The 15,511-nt window shown below is 44.9% G+C and overlaps 2 protein-coding genes and 1 non-coding gene across 7 annotated transcripts in view; 1 reads left to right on the plus strand and 2 right to left on the minus strand.

The window, feature by feature from the left end:
• Nucleotides 1–96: 96 nt before the first annotated feature.
• On the plus strand, nt 97–1,175 carry Pop4 (ribonuclease P/MRP subunit POP4). Its single transcript, XM_089541131.1, has one exon. It carries the CDS (start codon nt 208–210, stop codon nt 856–858), a length of 651 nt encoding a protein of 216 aa, XP_089397257.1. The 5' UTR covers nt 97–207; the 3' UTR covers nt 859–1,175.
• A 468-nt stretch (nt 1,176–1,643) lies between these two features.
• MICAL-like (protein) overlaps nt 1,644–15,511 on the minus strand; it is a 62,781-nt gene continuing 48,913 nt past the window's right edge. For 4 of the 5 annotated variants that reach the window (XM_089541124.1, XM_089541123.1, XM_089541125.1 and 1 more), the window contains exons 6-11: nt 13,959–14,145; nt 12,970–13,072; nt 12,014–12,087; nt 9,411–9,525; nt 8,466–8,515; nt 1,644–7,344 (exon numbers count right to left, since the gene is read on the minus strand). In XM_089541124.1, coding sequence (XP_089397250.1) covers nt 7,148–7,344; nt 8,466–8,515; nt 9,411–9,525; nt 12,014–12,087; nt 12,970–13,072; nt 13,959–14,145 — 726 coding nt within the window. In that variant the 3' untranslated portion in view covers nt 1,644–7,147. The remainder of the gene's footprint in view (nt 7,345–8,465; nt 8,516–9,410; nt 9,526–12,013; nt 12,088–12,969; nt 13,073–13,958; nt 14,146–15,511) is intronic. The other variant, XM_089541127.1, reaches the window with a different exon arrangement.
• Nucleotides 9,979–10,050, minus strand: TRNAT-UGU (transfer RNA threonine (anticodon UGU)). The gene has a single exon. It is a non-coding gene; the product is annotated as a tRNA-Thr (tRNA).

Raw genomic sequence — 15,511 nt, forward strand, 5'->3', positions numbered from 1 at the left:
TTGTGATTGGCCGCTGGGCCGCTAGCGTAGCTAAGCCTAGCCAAGTCAAGCAGTCAAGTCAGGAGGCATCAATAGCCAAGCGCAGCCATAGCCACAAAGCCATGAGCAGTGGACAAGAAAGGAAGGCGGTCAAAGCGTGGAGCAGGGAAGATTATTTGGTTTATTTGTGACGGTGCGAGTTGGTTATTAACTGCCTCAAAGAACAAGATGGGAGACTCCGGCGGCGACATTGCAGAAAACGTCTACCAGACGACCAAAGAAATGCGCTACGACCCGCCGTTACCGGCGCAAGCTGTCAACTACGTCCGCGACTTCATAAGGAAGCGCACCGGCTGTCGCCCCGGCGAGCTGGGCGAACTGGCGCGCTACACGGCGGTGCTCGAGAGGGACGTGGCACGCAAGAAGCCTTCGCCGGTGCGGAGGAGAAAGGGCAAGCTGCTCACGTGCCGAGAAAAGCGTAGCTTAGGCATCTTCAACGTGCACAAGGACAAGCTGACCTTCGCGTCTTTCGTGCCCATCCACATGATGTGGAAGGACTACTTCCGGGGACTTGTCCGCGACCAAGCCACCGAGTACTCGCGGCTCCTGAAGGCGGAGTACACGGGCTGCTTCTTGGTGGTCGCCGAGTCCCGGTGCCCATCGTACGTCGGCGCGCGGGGCATCGTCGTCCAGGAGACGAAGAACGTGTTTCGCCTGGTCACCGAGGGGGACGTGGTGCGGACGGTGCCTAAGGCGCACAGCTTGTTCGCCTTCGAGCTGGACGGGAGGGTGTACAAAATCTACGGGAGTCACTTCCGGGTGCACAGCTTCGAGAGAATGAAGTCCAAGTTCAAGGCCCGCGGCATTGTCGGCTTGTGACCCTGGTCGTGTTCTGTGTTTCGCACTCTCAACAGTCCATTGTCACCCACCCCATTTGTTACAGCAAGAATGACTTCTTGTCATTCTGGGCTAAGTGATAGCCTGCCAAGGTCGAATTGAATATATTTGCACGTATACGACTGGCACTAGCCGTCACAACTTATTGCTGAAAGTTACTTTGGTGCTGGAATGCACTTATGAATGCATGCAAAATGCTGTCTACTTTATCCTGGCAACTGCTGGTGTTGCTTTATACGTAACTCACAGTTCAACGAAAACCCATCTAATGAGGGAACCTTGTATTCATTCATTGTTCACACGATTGTGAACAATAAACTCATAGCTGCATCAAAATGACAGTACATTTACGTTTATTTTTCTTCATTGTTTTTGGCAAATTTGCGTTTCTTTTTCCACATGCAGTGCGCCTTGTACAGACTCGACCACACTTATCTAGGGTGCTGAAGCGGTGCAGTGTGTGGGAGATGAATCGGAATTATTAAGCAGATATTGACTTTCACTATCAATGCTTGTACTCAAGTGCAGCCGAATAGATGCGAGACCCACATAGGCACACACGCCTTACTCCTAGCAAAGCAGATTCCACAAGATTTCACTTCATTCGCTTCCCAGCACACTGTTCAAGTGCTTCAGATGAGTGCGATGGGTCTGTAAATTGTTGCTTTTGCAATTGGACAACATTGCCACATTTGCGGAGCATATGCACAGTAACGGTGATGTCTATCTTCATGTGTATATTTTTAGCAGCAAGTGTTCAAAGGGCATTTTTTACACATTGATGAAATATTTTATTGTATCACAACAAGCACAAACATATTACATGTTTAAAAATATCTGAAACCAAGTTGAACAAAACGGCTGCCCTTCAACGCACTCATCCAAGTGTGCATTTCAGCATTCCGCAATATTTATGAAAAGCACCACTGATAACGGGGAAGATTATAGCAAACAATTGCACAAACACAGTACTTTGCAGCTGCACTAAATTTCACACTCTGCACATATTTGAGCAGCCGGTGCCAAGCATAACGTGCAACATCACACATATTTTCCTTCAGTGTTGCAGCCACGTTTTACACTCTGTTGACGCGAAGTGGATGCACTGAGGTTCACCAGCATCCATGCTACAAAAATAATCTTTGTTCATTTCAGACTCAAAGGAACACTGTGACAGGGATCAAGCATGGTATTCAAAAAGCATTTCATGCTTAAAACCGACCGCGAAATTCCAATGTGTATGAAAAAGAAAAAACCTTTCATTTCGGGTGCGGTAGCCTAAATGTAAAGCAGCGGCACCATGTTTAGTAAGTAAGCAGCCCTTTGTGCCGTGCTGCTCGAAAGGTGACCTGCCACCAGTGAAGGGACAGTATGTGCACTGTAGTTTGCATTATTTCGCAACCCTAATCAAGTTACAGAACTTACAGACAAGAGCAATAACCTTCATGCAAGAAAAAAGATATTTCCGTCGGGTTTACTGTTCGATCCAGGGCATGGCATGATCTCAACGTTCTGGCAAAGAACAGAAACAACAGGAGTTTAGAGCAATTACATTAAAGCTGCTTACATCACATGCTCAACTGCCCTGTACGACAACAGACAACTTTTCTAATTTGGCACATCTTTGAATGCTGATGTACTAGAGACAACAGTACTGGCTTATCATAAAACTTCATCTAAGATCTTACAACAGCATGCTTTATTGCCACTGCAGAAGTCTACAAGCTCATGCATGCTTTTACCAGCAGTACTAATGCACGTAAACGCGACGAACCTTACAATATCTGCTAGACAACATGAGAGATGAGGCATAGCACCTGAAAATACACAGCAATCCATTAGTATTGCCAAAAGCTACCACAGTTTATGAATAGACGCTAATGATGCCTGGAACTGCTCGCATCTGTACCGGCACTCCTCAATAGCCACTTCAAAAGGCACTTCTAGCACAGAGAACCAATCTGGTTGAAAAAGTTCCCAACCTGTTGCACAGCAGCTTTTATGAAATCAATTTACACAGGTGATTCTGTACAGCTGCTGAAAGGCTTGCTGTAGAATTCAGCCCGAGACCATTGGTTCCTTTGAGGCAACATCAGCCACTCGACAAGCAGTTGCAGAGCAAACATTTTCAGATGCTGCCATAGAGATGCCAGCTGCAAAGCATCACTAGACTGCTGTCTCGCTACAATGATACGCACTTCACATTTCACATCCAAGCCAAACCTGGAGGAGTGCGGTTTTAGCGCCAAGCAAATGTACGGCTTCCAGAAAAGAAGCGTTCACCTGCAAAGCTGAGACGACAATCGTACACTGCCACTTCCGACCAGCTCCACTGCACGTGGCCTCAAAGAAGTGACACCTGAGCAGTGCATTGTTATCAGTTATAACTTTTACATGAACCAAAAAACACCTGTGAAATTCTGCAAGAGTAGCACCCACTCTTGTTTCTTTTACTAGTGGCTGCACTGAAAGACTAACCAAACAGACACATCGCAGAGGTCAGGAACTCGACAGTAAGTGTGGAAATATTAAATAACAAAAATAGGCTTCCATTTAGAGCAAGGAATTGAAAGTGCCCCGAGAAGAATGTGCAACATCTCCTGCACTAATATGAGCCACTCGGGGAAAATAAAGAAGGAATGAAATGGCATAACTGTCATTGCTTTGCCCAGAGTAAACAATGGAAAGTGTACCACAAAGCAATATGACTGGAAAGTTTGGCCCGTGGGGTAAAAGGAAGTAACTGCAGCAGTCCTTTGAAACGAGTTCACAAGCCAGTATCAAATGTATACCAATGAAGCCAGCAATTAAACAAGTGAAATAAAAAGAAAAAAAAGCAGCATTTAAACACTGTGGTTAGCGTGTCACAGTCTAACTAATTGGTAACGTGCTGCTCAACAAGTTGCCCTTTCATTTTGTCATGAGCAATTCACAAGAATGGAAAGATGAGCTGTTGGTTTTAACATTCATTTTGAAGGGTAGATACAGCACAACTGAAACATAAGACAAATTGCATATACGTCTGTTTTTTTATCCCTGTCTGTTTTTTTTTTTATGAAATTACAGCTTTCGTCCCAGAATAGTTCCCATCAAAACCAAGGGGACACAGCACTAAAAGTTCAGACCCATCACTGACAAATGACCTCCTACAGAGGCTACTTACAAATGGCTCACACAGATCTAATGAGTATTTTGCACCAATACTACCCATGCACTGATAATTACAGATACAGGGTATCAGTGACATTCTAGCCCCCTTGCACAAGCACTAGGTTTTACTGGAATTCGAAGACTTCGCTGAACAAGCAAACAAATACTCTAGACAGTCTGAAACAGCTACACAAAACTGTGCAAATCTTCCACAAAGTGCTGAGCATCACCCTCTACCTTAAGAAGTGGCTTTACAAAACAGCTATCTGTCGCGTAGACTGTCCTTTTTACTATGACTCGTCCAAAAAAGCTCTCTTCTATGCAAATGGAAACAGGTGTCCGTTGTCTGCAGCTGTGTATCTAAATGTATGTATTTATTCGCCTCCCTGTTTAAAAAAAATAGTTGGCCAGCCTTGAATAACACATTAAATGCCCCAAGTGTCAACATTAAGGCAATGCTGGAAAATGCCTGGACAAAGCGCAGCCCACAGGCCAAGTGGTTGCACACCTCCATTGGTATTCAGAAAAAGAGGGAGTCTTGCAAACATTAAAAGAGACATCATGTTCATCGCCGTATTGCGTTGGCACAGTGTTTTTCCGGAAGGTGTGATGCCATCTTCCTTGTTGCATAATCTATGAGTGCTTTTTTGCAAGAAAGGGCCCATTTAAAACCATCCCTTGGAGAATAGGCTGACAGCATTCTTTTGGTATGCATATAAAGCCTCTGTATCATGCAGATGCATTGTAGTAAGGCATCTTGTCTAAACTTTGTGGTTTTTCCTTTTATGACCCACGCTTTTAGAAAAGAAACAAGCATCAGTTGTATACAACACTTTAGCCAAGGTTTCCTCAATGCTCCCAAGAACACTAATTCACATTCTGGCCATTTAAGAGGCATCCGTAGAGAACTAGGTAACTCGTTATGTAGAATTTTCAAGTTGGGCGCAGTAAAAAGCATGTGAGCCAAAAAAGACACACAGCTGGTGACAACAGACAGGTGGTCTCACTTGCACGGAATCCTCTAGTATTTTAAATCCTAGGACCATTTACTTGGGCAAAGGTGTATAATTACTGTGGTTTAGTACAAATGGAGGACTGCCAACAAGTTAAGTACGCTTAGTCGCTGGAAGTGGGGAACAACACTTCTACGTACTCTTAAATATGCGACATATTTATTTACAAATACTTTTGCCTCTCCTTGTTGGAGGCATAGCCGGGATAGATACAGGGCACCAGAATAAAACAGAAACATAAAGCAACATGTTCAGACAGTTCCCACCAAAACTCATTGGTCCGTGACACACACAAGGAACCAACCAAGTTATTCCACAACTCGACAGTCTGAGGAAAAAACATACAAACAATTCAAGGATAGAAAAAGGGGCAGTATGTTCATTGAGCCAGTCTGCTGGGTAGTTGACACACTTTGGGCTGATCAGTGAGATGGGCACCTCTGCCAGTTAACATGTGCAGCATAATCAGACATGCACGTTGGTGTGATAACGTCTTCAGTGATAATGCGTGCGCGGGTGAAACGTGAAAAACAAGCAACTGTTTGCCAGTGCGTGCAGGCCAAGAATGTTAGCCAGGCAGCACCACACTAAAGCTTAGGAACGCTCTTCTTACAACAGGCTTCTAGCTTGGCTGTTTTGGTACCTATTTCTCATTGAAACCTAAACACTAATAATGTCAATAGTAAGGGGAAACCATTTGGCCACAAAAGTATGTTTGGCGATTCTATTCACACCACGACTACAATTTTACAAGTGGTGAGCAGCTGGTTGCAAAATCCATACATCAAATCAGTGCACTCCTCCTGGGGGACCTTTGGACAAGTGGGAGGGTTCTTAGACATAACGCCATTGTCAATGTGACACAATAGGCTAGTTTTAGCAATGACAGCATGTTTCACTGACAAACTGTCCACTCCAGAGCTATGAAAGATGCATAGATGTGTGCAAAGTGCAGGTCCACTGCGTGTGGCTCATCCTGTAGCCAAAAACTAATGCAAACATGAGCACCTCCCTTTCTTTACTTTTTTTTTTTTCTCAAAACGAAGAACCCTCAAACTATGGGTTTAGATGCAGTGCCTATTTTGTTCCTTCTAAAGTATGGTCGCTGGAAGATAAGGAGTGGAAAACATGGTGCGCTTAATGTTGTATACTAGTATGGTAATGCGTAATTAAACCTAAAGCCGTCGTAAAAGATTGCTCCCGAACTCCAATACCCTTTTATGACCATCGAAGAAGAGGCAACCAGGATGTTCTCACATCTCATCTTGCCCCAGCTTTGGTCCCATCCAGAACCAGTGTTCTGTGTTCACCAGTGCATATCCACCAACGCATATCCACCAGCACCCACAATTAATGTTCTTCTCAGGGTTCTGTTTCCTTTTACAGTCAGCCGACCAACAACAAAAAAAAGAGCTGCACCGCCAATCTTCTATCTTTTAACACCGGAGATGCATTTTTTTTGTAATTGTTACAAAGCACCTGCAGTAAAGCATTTACTACAAATTCACACACAACACCACACACACAAAAATCGGTTACGACACATAGCTGCCAACCATTTTGTTACTTGTTACTCAGCACCACCTTAAACATGCTCAATATGGCATCAATACACGCATGTAAACTTACCCAGCAGGATGCATGACTTTGAAATTCGAGTTAACAATGAAAATGACCAGCACTTTTTAGTGCCCTCTTCAATCAACCTCATAAACGCGCAATGTTCTAAACGTAGCTAGCATTGTACAACCTTTGTTGTTTCAAAGCTGTGCCTTCGAGTGGCAGTGAATTTGCCACAGCACAGTCAAGGAACAAATTCACAGGTTGTGCCAGATTCTGAGAGAATATCACCATACAACACAAGGTCTGTCACCCAATACTCTCCGGCCTTTCGAGTCTTGTCCTTGGCTGTCACCGGACTACCTAAGAGGAGATACCGGCTCGATCCGTCCCTCCGCACTTGCTCCTAAAAGGCACACCAGTCACGCATGAAAGACCATGCGTGCACTTCCGCGAAACTTTGACGACGGGGGACGGTGCTCGGTGATGCCGCTGGCTGGCTGCCTAGTCACTTGTCCATGAATGGTGTGGTCAAAGTCACCGCCACATCACTTGGACAGCACGAGCTTCTCTTTGAACATCTTCTTCAGCGACTTGCGCTTCTCCTCGTCGCCCACATCGTCGCGTTTGTCGGCCTTCTTGTCCGATGCCTTCTTGTCGGACTTGGACTTTTTCTGCTTGTCCTTCTTCTTGTGCTTCTTCTCGGGCGTGACCTCGGGTGTGACCATCTTCTCTTTGATTTCGCCTGAAACAAAAAAAGCAACTGTAACTACACATCGAACACAAGCATACGAAGTGATGTGCAAAAAGGGCCCCAGGCCGCTAAAGGGGAGCCATTAACTTTGTCGGGTCAAACCAATCAAGTGTCCAATCAAGTTTTTGTGTGAAGATGCGTGGAAGCCATCCTGTGGGAGGTGCACTTTTTTTAACAGAAAAATATTATATATTTTTGTTTCCTTAACAATGCCACACAGTGTCCTTGTGCGTGCCGTTGCTGGGGTAGCCACAGTTCATGGTTGCTGCAAAAGTTTGCCTTAATCAAAGGACACATGAAACAGTTTGTCTTAAGCAGATTTTTTTTTTACATTTCAAGTAAACCAAATGTTCATCTTATCCGAGAATTCGTCTTGACTGAGTTTATCTTAATGACAGTCTACTGTAATATAGCTTAGAACACGGAAAAAAAAGACAGCATAGAAGGGAAAAAAGACCAGAATATTAGAGGCTTTAAAAAGGTACAAAATAAATAAAATAGCATCTTCAATTTACTTGATAAGGCCCCAGTTCTAAGGGGATGCCATCCCTTCTGCTCATGCATGAAGCAATGCTACTCACGACACGGCATTGGCTACGTGCATTCCTAGAAGAGATAAATGTACCCACACACCCTCACAGTGGGGGGTGCGCAAATACTGAAATTTCAACTGTCTGTGCGACAGGGGTATAAAAATGCATGAAAAAAATTGTTTGCATGGGCAAATGCATGCATACAAAAAAAAAAAAAAGCACTGCCAGCATTACCGATGCACAGGCACACAGGTCCATGCCTTTCTTTAGAACACAAACAAGTAAAGCCAATTTCAGGAATGCCACGACCAGTGTTGGTGGGGACTGTTCATCTGCACAGAGCAGTTCACAATAGTGGCAGTGCAGGCGCCCGGCCATTGCCTTCTGAAGTTCTCTCTTTTTTTTTCTTTTTTTTTGCAGGGAGCAGAGGCAAAAGCTGCTGACCCTCAGGAAAGGAGTGATCACAGAAACTACAGCATAGCATGCACCACAGACCCTCAAGCCCCCCCCTAAAGTGGCTGCTTCATCAACTGACAAGCCTTGACAAGAAATTTGCAGTAGAAAAAAGGTGCCACTCACTCTGTTTCTGGGCCATCTGCTCCTGGATGCTCCAGTCCTCTTGCATCACCCTGCGAGCGGGAAAATTTCACAACAAACTGTAGCAGCACTGAACCACCAGTGTTTGCACAGAGCAGGCCTATCCAACGTTTCTTCCAACAAAGGAGCTGCTGCCCGATTCTGCTTTGTGTGCTTCCGAACAGACCATTCAAGCATCACACTCAAGAGTGATGGGCCACTCGTTCTTTTCAATACAACAACTTGAGCCACGTACGCACAGCCACAGGGAAAGGTCACAGAGTTTTTCCGGGAATCCCTCAAGGTGTGGTGCAATTCCACCGGTTGGTCATCCTGGTCAGCCTGGATGGTCAAGTGCCTGCCCCAGTGTAGCGGTGATGCACGGTTTCCACCCAGCACAAACTTTTTCTTAAGCTACAAAGATGAGAAAGCTGCAACGCTTTGTGCCTGCACTAAGATGGATGATGTTTGCAATTATCTCTTCAGGTATAAACGGTACCTTTGCTTCTTATTAGCAGCCACTGGCCATTAATCACTGCCACATGTTTCATTAGTACTGCACATTCGGCCTCGGCGACAGACACGACAAAGCACTGCCACAGATGACATCCGGCAACAAAAGTCACCTGCATCACAGACCATGCAAAACAGCGTAGCTACAAGCGTAGAGCATCACTTGCCTCCAATATCAGTTTTTGAGAGTTGGCATGGGCCTGGCATGCTTCCATTAGTTTTCTCATTCTTGTTTGCAACACTGTTTCCTGGCTCCAAGTACACTGGCACTGAGTACATTGGCCCCGAGCACACTGGCCCCGAGCGCATTGGCCCTGAGCGCATTGGCCCCGAGCGCATTGGCCCCGAGCGCATTGACCCCGAGTATATTGGATCCGAGTACATTGGACCCGAGTACAAGTGACTATAGCAGTGAACATCTGAAAGGAGACCCACCTCCGCCGGTCCATTTCCTGGCTGTCCACGATCTCATTGCGGGCCTCGACTACCTCGAGCAGGCGCTGGAGCAGTTCTTCCTCCCGCTTGGCATCGTCCTCACACTTTTGATTCACTGCAGGCACACAACACAGCACTGGTGAGCAGAAACTGTTGTGGGGGGGGCAAAACTATCCTTTTCTCCATTTTTGCAGGACCTTGTATCTAACGCTACAATTGGTTTGGCTCACTCCGGAAGAACAAGAAAGGGGAAACAAAAGTGTTCAGAAAACAAAAGGCTAATTGACTGAACAATAGAGCAGCACGTCGTGCAACTAATCACGTGTGCTCATTGTTACTGATGAAAATACAAGTGACATGAAATAAAACACCATGCTGTAGATGTAGCAGCACAAAGTCCATCTCCAGTTGACATTACCATAACAATGAGAGAAGCCAACAGCCACAGAAACCAAGGAGCACAGGGGATTTTTTTAATTAATTTATTTTTTTGTGGCGTTGATCAAGTAAGAATATTACTGTCGCTTAAAGCTAATTGATTAGAAAAGCAGAAGAAAAAACAACCACATGCCGCCGGTGGGATCCGAACCCACGACCTCCGAATTACAGGTCCGGTGCTCTACCTCTGAGCTACGGCGACGGCTGTCAAACCTTCTGCTTTCGGGGGTATTTATGTTTACAAATAACCTAACCTTGGGAGGGTTCATCAGCGCCACCCACGTTCGTAAGCGGCGGACGTGGAACGTCCTGAGTTACCGCTGGTGTGACGTAGAACGCCATCTAACGGCGAGGGTGGAAGCTGTGTGAGAACCCTCCTATGCTTGCTATGGCATCAAGGCTGCCAGAACCGAGGCCCTCGCTAAGCAATTAAGCAAACAAGGGAAGGGGAATGAGGGGCTCGTTGTAAATATGAGAGAAGCCAACAGCCACAGAAACCAAGGAGCACAGGGGATTTTTTAATTAACAAGTGGACAAAACAAAACGCTGGGCTAGTTGGCCACGCATTTTGACTCTTACAGCGTGAAAACTGAGTACTTGTCTTTCTTTAAGCTTGTCCCATGCTCTTTTTTTGCGCCACAAGATCCAAATAAGTTGACATTATCTTTACTGTGTGCATCATTTCATGCTACAACCAAAGAATGAAATGGTAATAACTCTTTCGAATGCCAGAGCTGTTTTAGATCCTACCACCCGAGTAACCGTGCAAACATCACAGTTGATTATCTGCGGTTGACTGTGGTTTGCTTATCAGGAAGTTGCCCGCTTCTGTTGCTATGTTTCCCAAACCAGTCATGAATTCCTGTCTTAAGCATAAGCACTTCCAAGGAGCTACTAAGATCCTCTAAGTTGAATAAAAACACTGAAACATTCACGTAGAGGGTGCTTCGAGCTGTTGGCTTGATCTTAATTTATCCCCACAACCATGCTTCAATTATGAATATTTCATGAAAATGGTGTTTTTTGAGACCTTCCTTATTTTTTCTGCAATTGCAGCTCCAAACCAAAAAAGCAAGAGCCATGAAGTAAAAATAAAGAGCAGTGTTCAGAAGCCTGAAATGCAGTTGCTTTCACTGGCCTTAAAAGCAAGAAATATATATATGCATATACCTACTGTATCAACAAAGGTGCACTGCAATTTTTAAAAACAGGCGATCTGAAATGTCAAGATAGCATCTAAAGTGTTCTAATTCTAACCACTGTTCTAACCAAGTGTTCTAACCACTGTTGGTGGACATCAGAAAACAAGTGAATCATGCTAACTGCTAAGCTGGTTAACTAGTTTCCAGCAGCTAACTTTTTAACTATTGCACTTAGGCGCTTGCTTACAAAAGGAGCTCTGTAGACGGCCATTGGTAATAGCAGTATATCCTTTTTAGAGTTTTAAAAATGCGACTTCGCAGGGCGCTGCAGCTCAACAAATTCCAGCCTTCGTGCACCTGCTTCTAAAAGAACACAGCACGAAGCGATGTGAATCACTATGCGCCATTCAACAAAGCATGTGCCACGTGACAACCTCTATCCCACCTGTGTTGCGATACTAGTCGCTGCTGGCTGCTCCAGCCAGAGCCATGAACATGCCAGAGTAAGAGTCAGGTCAATTGTTAAAGAGAAAAAAGAGCAGGTCTTGAGAAGTAAAGGCACTATCCATACGTGCACTACTCTCTTCCTCGACGTTTCCACACTTTCCTTCAAAAACAGGACTATACCTGACTATTGTCGAGTTCATGCAAGCGCTGCAACGGAGTGGTGTAATGACTGACGTCACTTCGCGCGGTACTCGAAAAGGGTGCACAATGGTAAAAATTTGTTGTGCCACAGCGACCAGGAGTGATCACGTTTTCAAAATTCTAAAAAGTGATATGGCTACTACTAACGGCTGGATACAAATTTCCACTTGAAATTGTAACTGTGATAGTTGAAAAGTCAGCTACTGGAAATTACTGAAACAGCTAAAGACGATTCATCGGCTTTCTGATGTCTGCCAACACTGGTATTACAATGCCGCAGGGGCCTCCTTTATATCTCGAAAAGCCTATTTATAAAAATTCTGGTTCACCTTTGCAGAAGTATACGAATATACATACAGCAAAACCAAAACTTACATGGCTTAGTCATAATGCAGCGTATCTGGTACTCCAGCTCAACTTGTTCTTCTTCAAGCCTCTGGGAACGCTTGCTGCAAAAGCATGCACTTAATTAATCACAACGGTAACCTTCAAATGTGAGATTAACAATCTGTGTTAATCCATCCACTCCATCCCGAAATGAAAGAAGTCCCTCTACAGTGTTATTAGTGCAAAACAATGAAATTGGTGTGCAAGTGTACTTTAATCACCAAACTCCTAAACTCTGGGCTATATCAAAAAGAAAATCTCAGTGTTTTTAATCCCGACCGTCTGCAGCAAAGAGAACAAGTCCGCAACAACCTCCTTCGGCCAGCTAGCAAACCTGCAGAAAGCTTTCCTGGCTCAAAAAACAAACAAAATACATATAAAGAGGATTAATGATCAGAAATGCGTGCGCACGCTTCAAAAGCACCTCAAATGGGGATAGTTGGTGTAAATGCATGGTGTTAGGGTTGTGCTGGCTTTGTCTTTTAGTATGCAGGTTTACTAACACAACCCTAACCGCATGTGCAGGCTATTTGTCAGGAATATGCCAACAACCTCCAAGCACAAACGAAGCCTCATTCACATAAGCCTCACAGGCTATGTAGATAGAAGTAAACGTTATGCAGAGTAAGCAGTTGCCAAATATGACAACACTCCAAGATTTCCTAGGCACTAAGGAAAGTGCTAAATTTCACAACTACTGTATAATCTCGTGTAAGGGCCGCACCTGTGTATAAGCCACACCACCCGTTTTTGACTAGATAATTCAGAAAAAAATACAGGTATACTTTTTTTTTAATTGATACATGGGCTGCATCTTCACAATTCACACCCAAATAAAAAAAAGCAGCCCTTACACAACTGTACACAGTAGGTACATCTTGTATCCAACTCTGTGCGCACTCTGTGTGGCATTACCAGTGGGGGGGGGGGGGGGGTTAGCTTACATGTACATGAGTTCTGCCTGCCGCCTGAAGAGATTGTTCTTCTCGTTAACGAGCTCAAACAGCTGCATAATCAGCTCCTCCTCTTCGACTGTGGGCTCAGCATCTGCATTCAAAGGAGAGCAAAACATGAAGCATCCACACAACAGCACCACTGGACTCGATGAGAGACCCCCTTCAGCCACATTTGCTCCTTCTGAAATCCGGTGGCAAGGATGAAAGGGAGTCCATGACGGGTCCAGGATGAAGCAGGGTGTAACAAAGGTGGGGTCCAGTCCAGGCTACAGTGCTCTCTCAGGTATGACCCGCTTGGCCTGCCTCTAAACTTTGACCACTGAAAAACGGCTTCAGGAGATCAACGACTGATAAGCTGATAAGCTGAGGCAATCTTCACCTTGCGCAGCACTGAGCAGTCTCAAAATGACTACACAGCAAAAATTATGCCCAGAAGAAATGCTGCTGCTGAAGAGAAAAGTGAGCCTCGACTCAAAGGACCACGCTTTGCACTAAACGTCAACGGGGCTTTACAGTGCTCACCAACGTATGCTCTTACCGTCACTGTTTGCACAACTGAAAGGGACTGCCATCAAGATATCTTAGTCTAATAAGGCTTCATTTGGTGGACGATTCCAACACAAATTCATCGAAAACAAATTATGCGTGCCCCGAACAAAGAGTCGAACTCAGAGCAGTTATTGTCCTGCAGTTTAGTAGCAAGGACCACCACCTCTAGACAAAAGAAAAAAAAATTCCCAAGCAAGGTATTGCAGAGCAAGTTGGAAAAGCAAAACATTACGCAGCTGCACATTTGCCACCAAACCTAACTCAAAGATTTGCCACTCAAATCTTTGCAAGGCATCATGTAGTAGGAATGAAAGCAAAAAGCAATTTGCTATAATGGTATGTGTCCGAAGAGACCAGTTGCCCAGCACTGGTTAACAGCATGAGAGTGAAAAACAGGAGAAGGTGGTGAGAGAGCCATGACCGCACACCTGCAGGAGCAGCAGCCTGCGAGCCAGCACCAGTAGCAGCAGCAGCAGAGAGTCCATCTTGAGGGTACTTGCCGTTGCGGTCCCGAATTTGCATCTCAATTTCACGACCTTGCCTCTCCAGTTCCTCCTGCTTGGATGCAATCTCCTCCATCTCCACCTGAATCTCCTTCAGTGGGATCCGCTTGATCTGCAGCAAGACCGGCATGCTCTCCATTTACTGCCCACAGCGCATGCATGCCAGCTGGCGCTATCACAGAAAAATTGAAATTGTATACTAATTAAACATAGTTATAGTCGGATACAACTTAAGTCTGCAGTGAGGCTCCGCCCACATTCAGCCTCTGCGCACAGAATTCCTCCATGACGAAAAAGTAGTCCGCTGCTTAAACATTTCTTACTACTTAAACAAGAAATTTATCACAAGAAAAAGAATTATGAGCTCTATTATTTCGATACATGGATTGTTTGATATAGTCAAACATTAAAAAGCTGATTTCGTTTACAATTGCGATTGGCCAGCAGAGTAATATAGAACGCTGTGGACCGCGGCCCAGTGTTAGCAACTGCTGTTTTTTTAAGTTGTATCCTACTATAGTTAAACTTGAGGCAAGCTGACCAGGATTTGGTCCAACTGCAGCTAATATATGACTGTACTAAACTGGTCACTAATGTGTTGTAAACTCTTTCATGATCACACAAACATCATCATCATCATCAGCCTGACTACACCCACCAGAGGGCAAAGGCCCCTCCCATGTCTCTCCAATTAACCCTGTTTTTTGCCAACCACAACAGTTTGCAAAAAACCTGTGTTAAGACACTCTTTAGGATGAAGAAAGAAATGAGCTGAACATTTCGGAAGTGACACACATTATGCAAGTAAAATGTCTCAAGAAGATGCTGAGGATTCCAACTGTCAAACCAGAGAGGAAAATGTTGAGCTTTACTAACCAGTTTCTCTTTCATAAAAGTTGAACAAATGGTCAATTATGCAGCTGTTTCCCATGTCAATCATTTTTAGAGGCATGTGAAATTAAGTGCACATCAGTTCACTAGAGCAACTGAAATGAAATGATGAAATAAAAACGAACTTTTGGGTGCACAAGTCCCAAATACGATAGATCAAATGCAAAATGTCACGCATATTTATCAAACTAATGACGCATCATGCCTTGACAAGAACGACAAAAGTTTATGTTTGCACTTGTTGCCTAAATCGCGAAACTCATCGAGAGTGACTAAGCCTAACGTGACTAAGCCTAACGCTGTCTGCTTTTTTAAATACCTGCCTCTTTCACGCCTTCCTTCCCAGTATGGTAGAGCTATCGACCAACTGCTACTGCGCTTCTCCTTACAACTACTTACAATATCTACGGGGGCGCGAGCACTCTGTGGCTTCAGCAGCGCCACGGCGCGTTTGCGGGCAGCGTCCTGAACACGTGCTCCCAGCGTTTAACCCGCCGAATGTTTGCAGACTCTCGCCTCCCGCCTACGTGCAGCATCCCGGAGGCGTTCCAAAGGCCGATGCGCCGCCGAGCTACCTTCGCCGCGGG

This window comes from Amblyomma mixtum, chromosome 4 (assembly GCF_055824585.1).
Source record: "Amblyomma mixtum isolate Tamu chromosome 4, ASM5582458v1, whole genome shotgun sequence".
In the NCBI taxonomy this organism is placed as follows: domain Eukaryota; kingdom Metazoa; phylum Arthropoda; class Arachnida; order Ixodida; family Ixodidae; genus Amblyomma; species Amblyomma mixtum.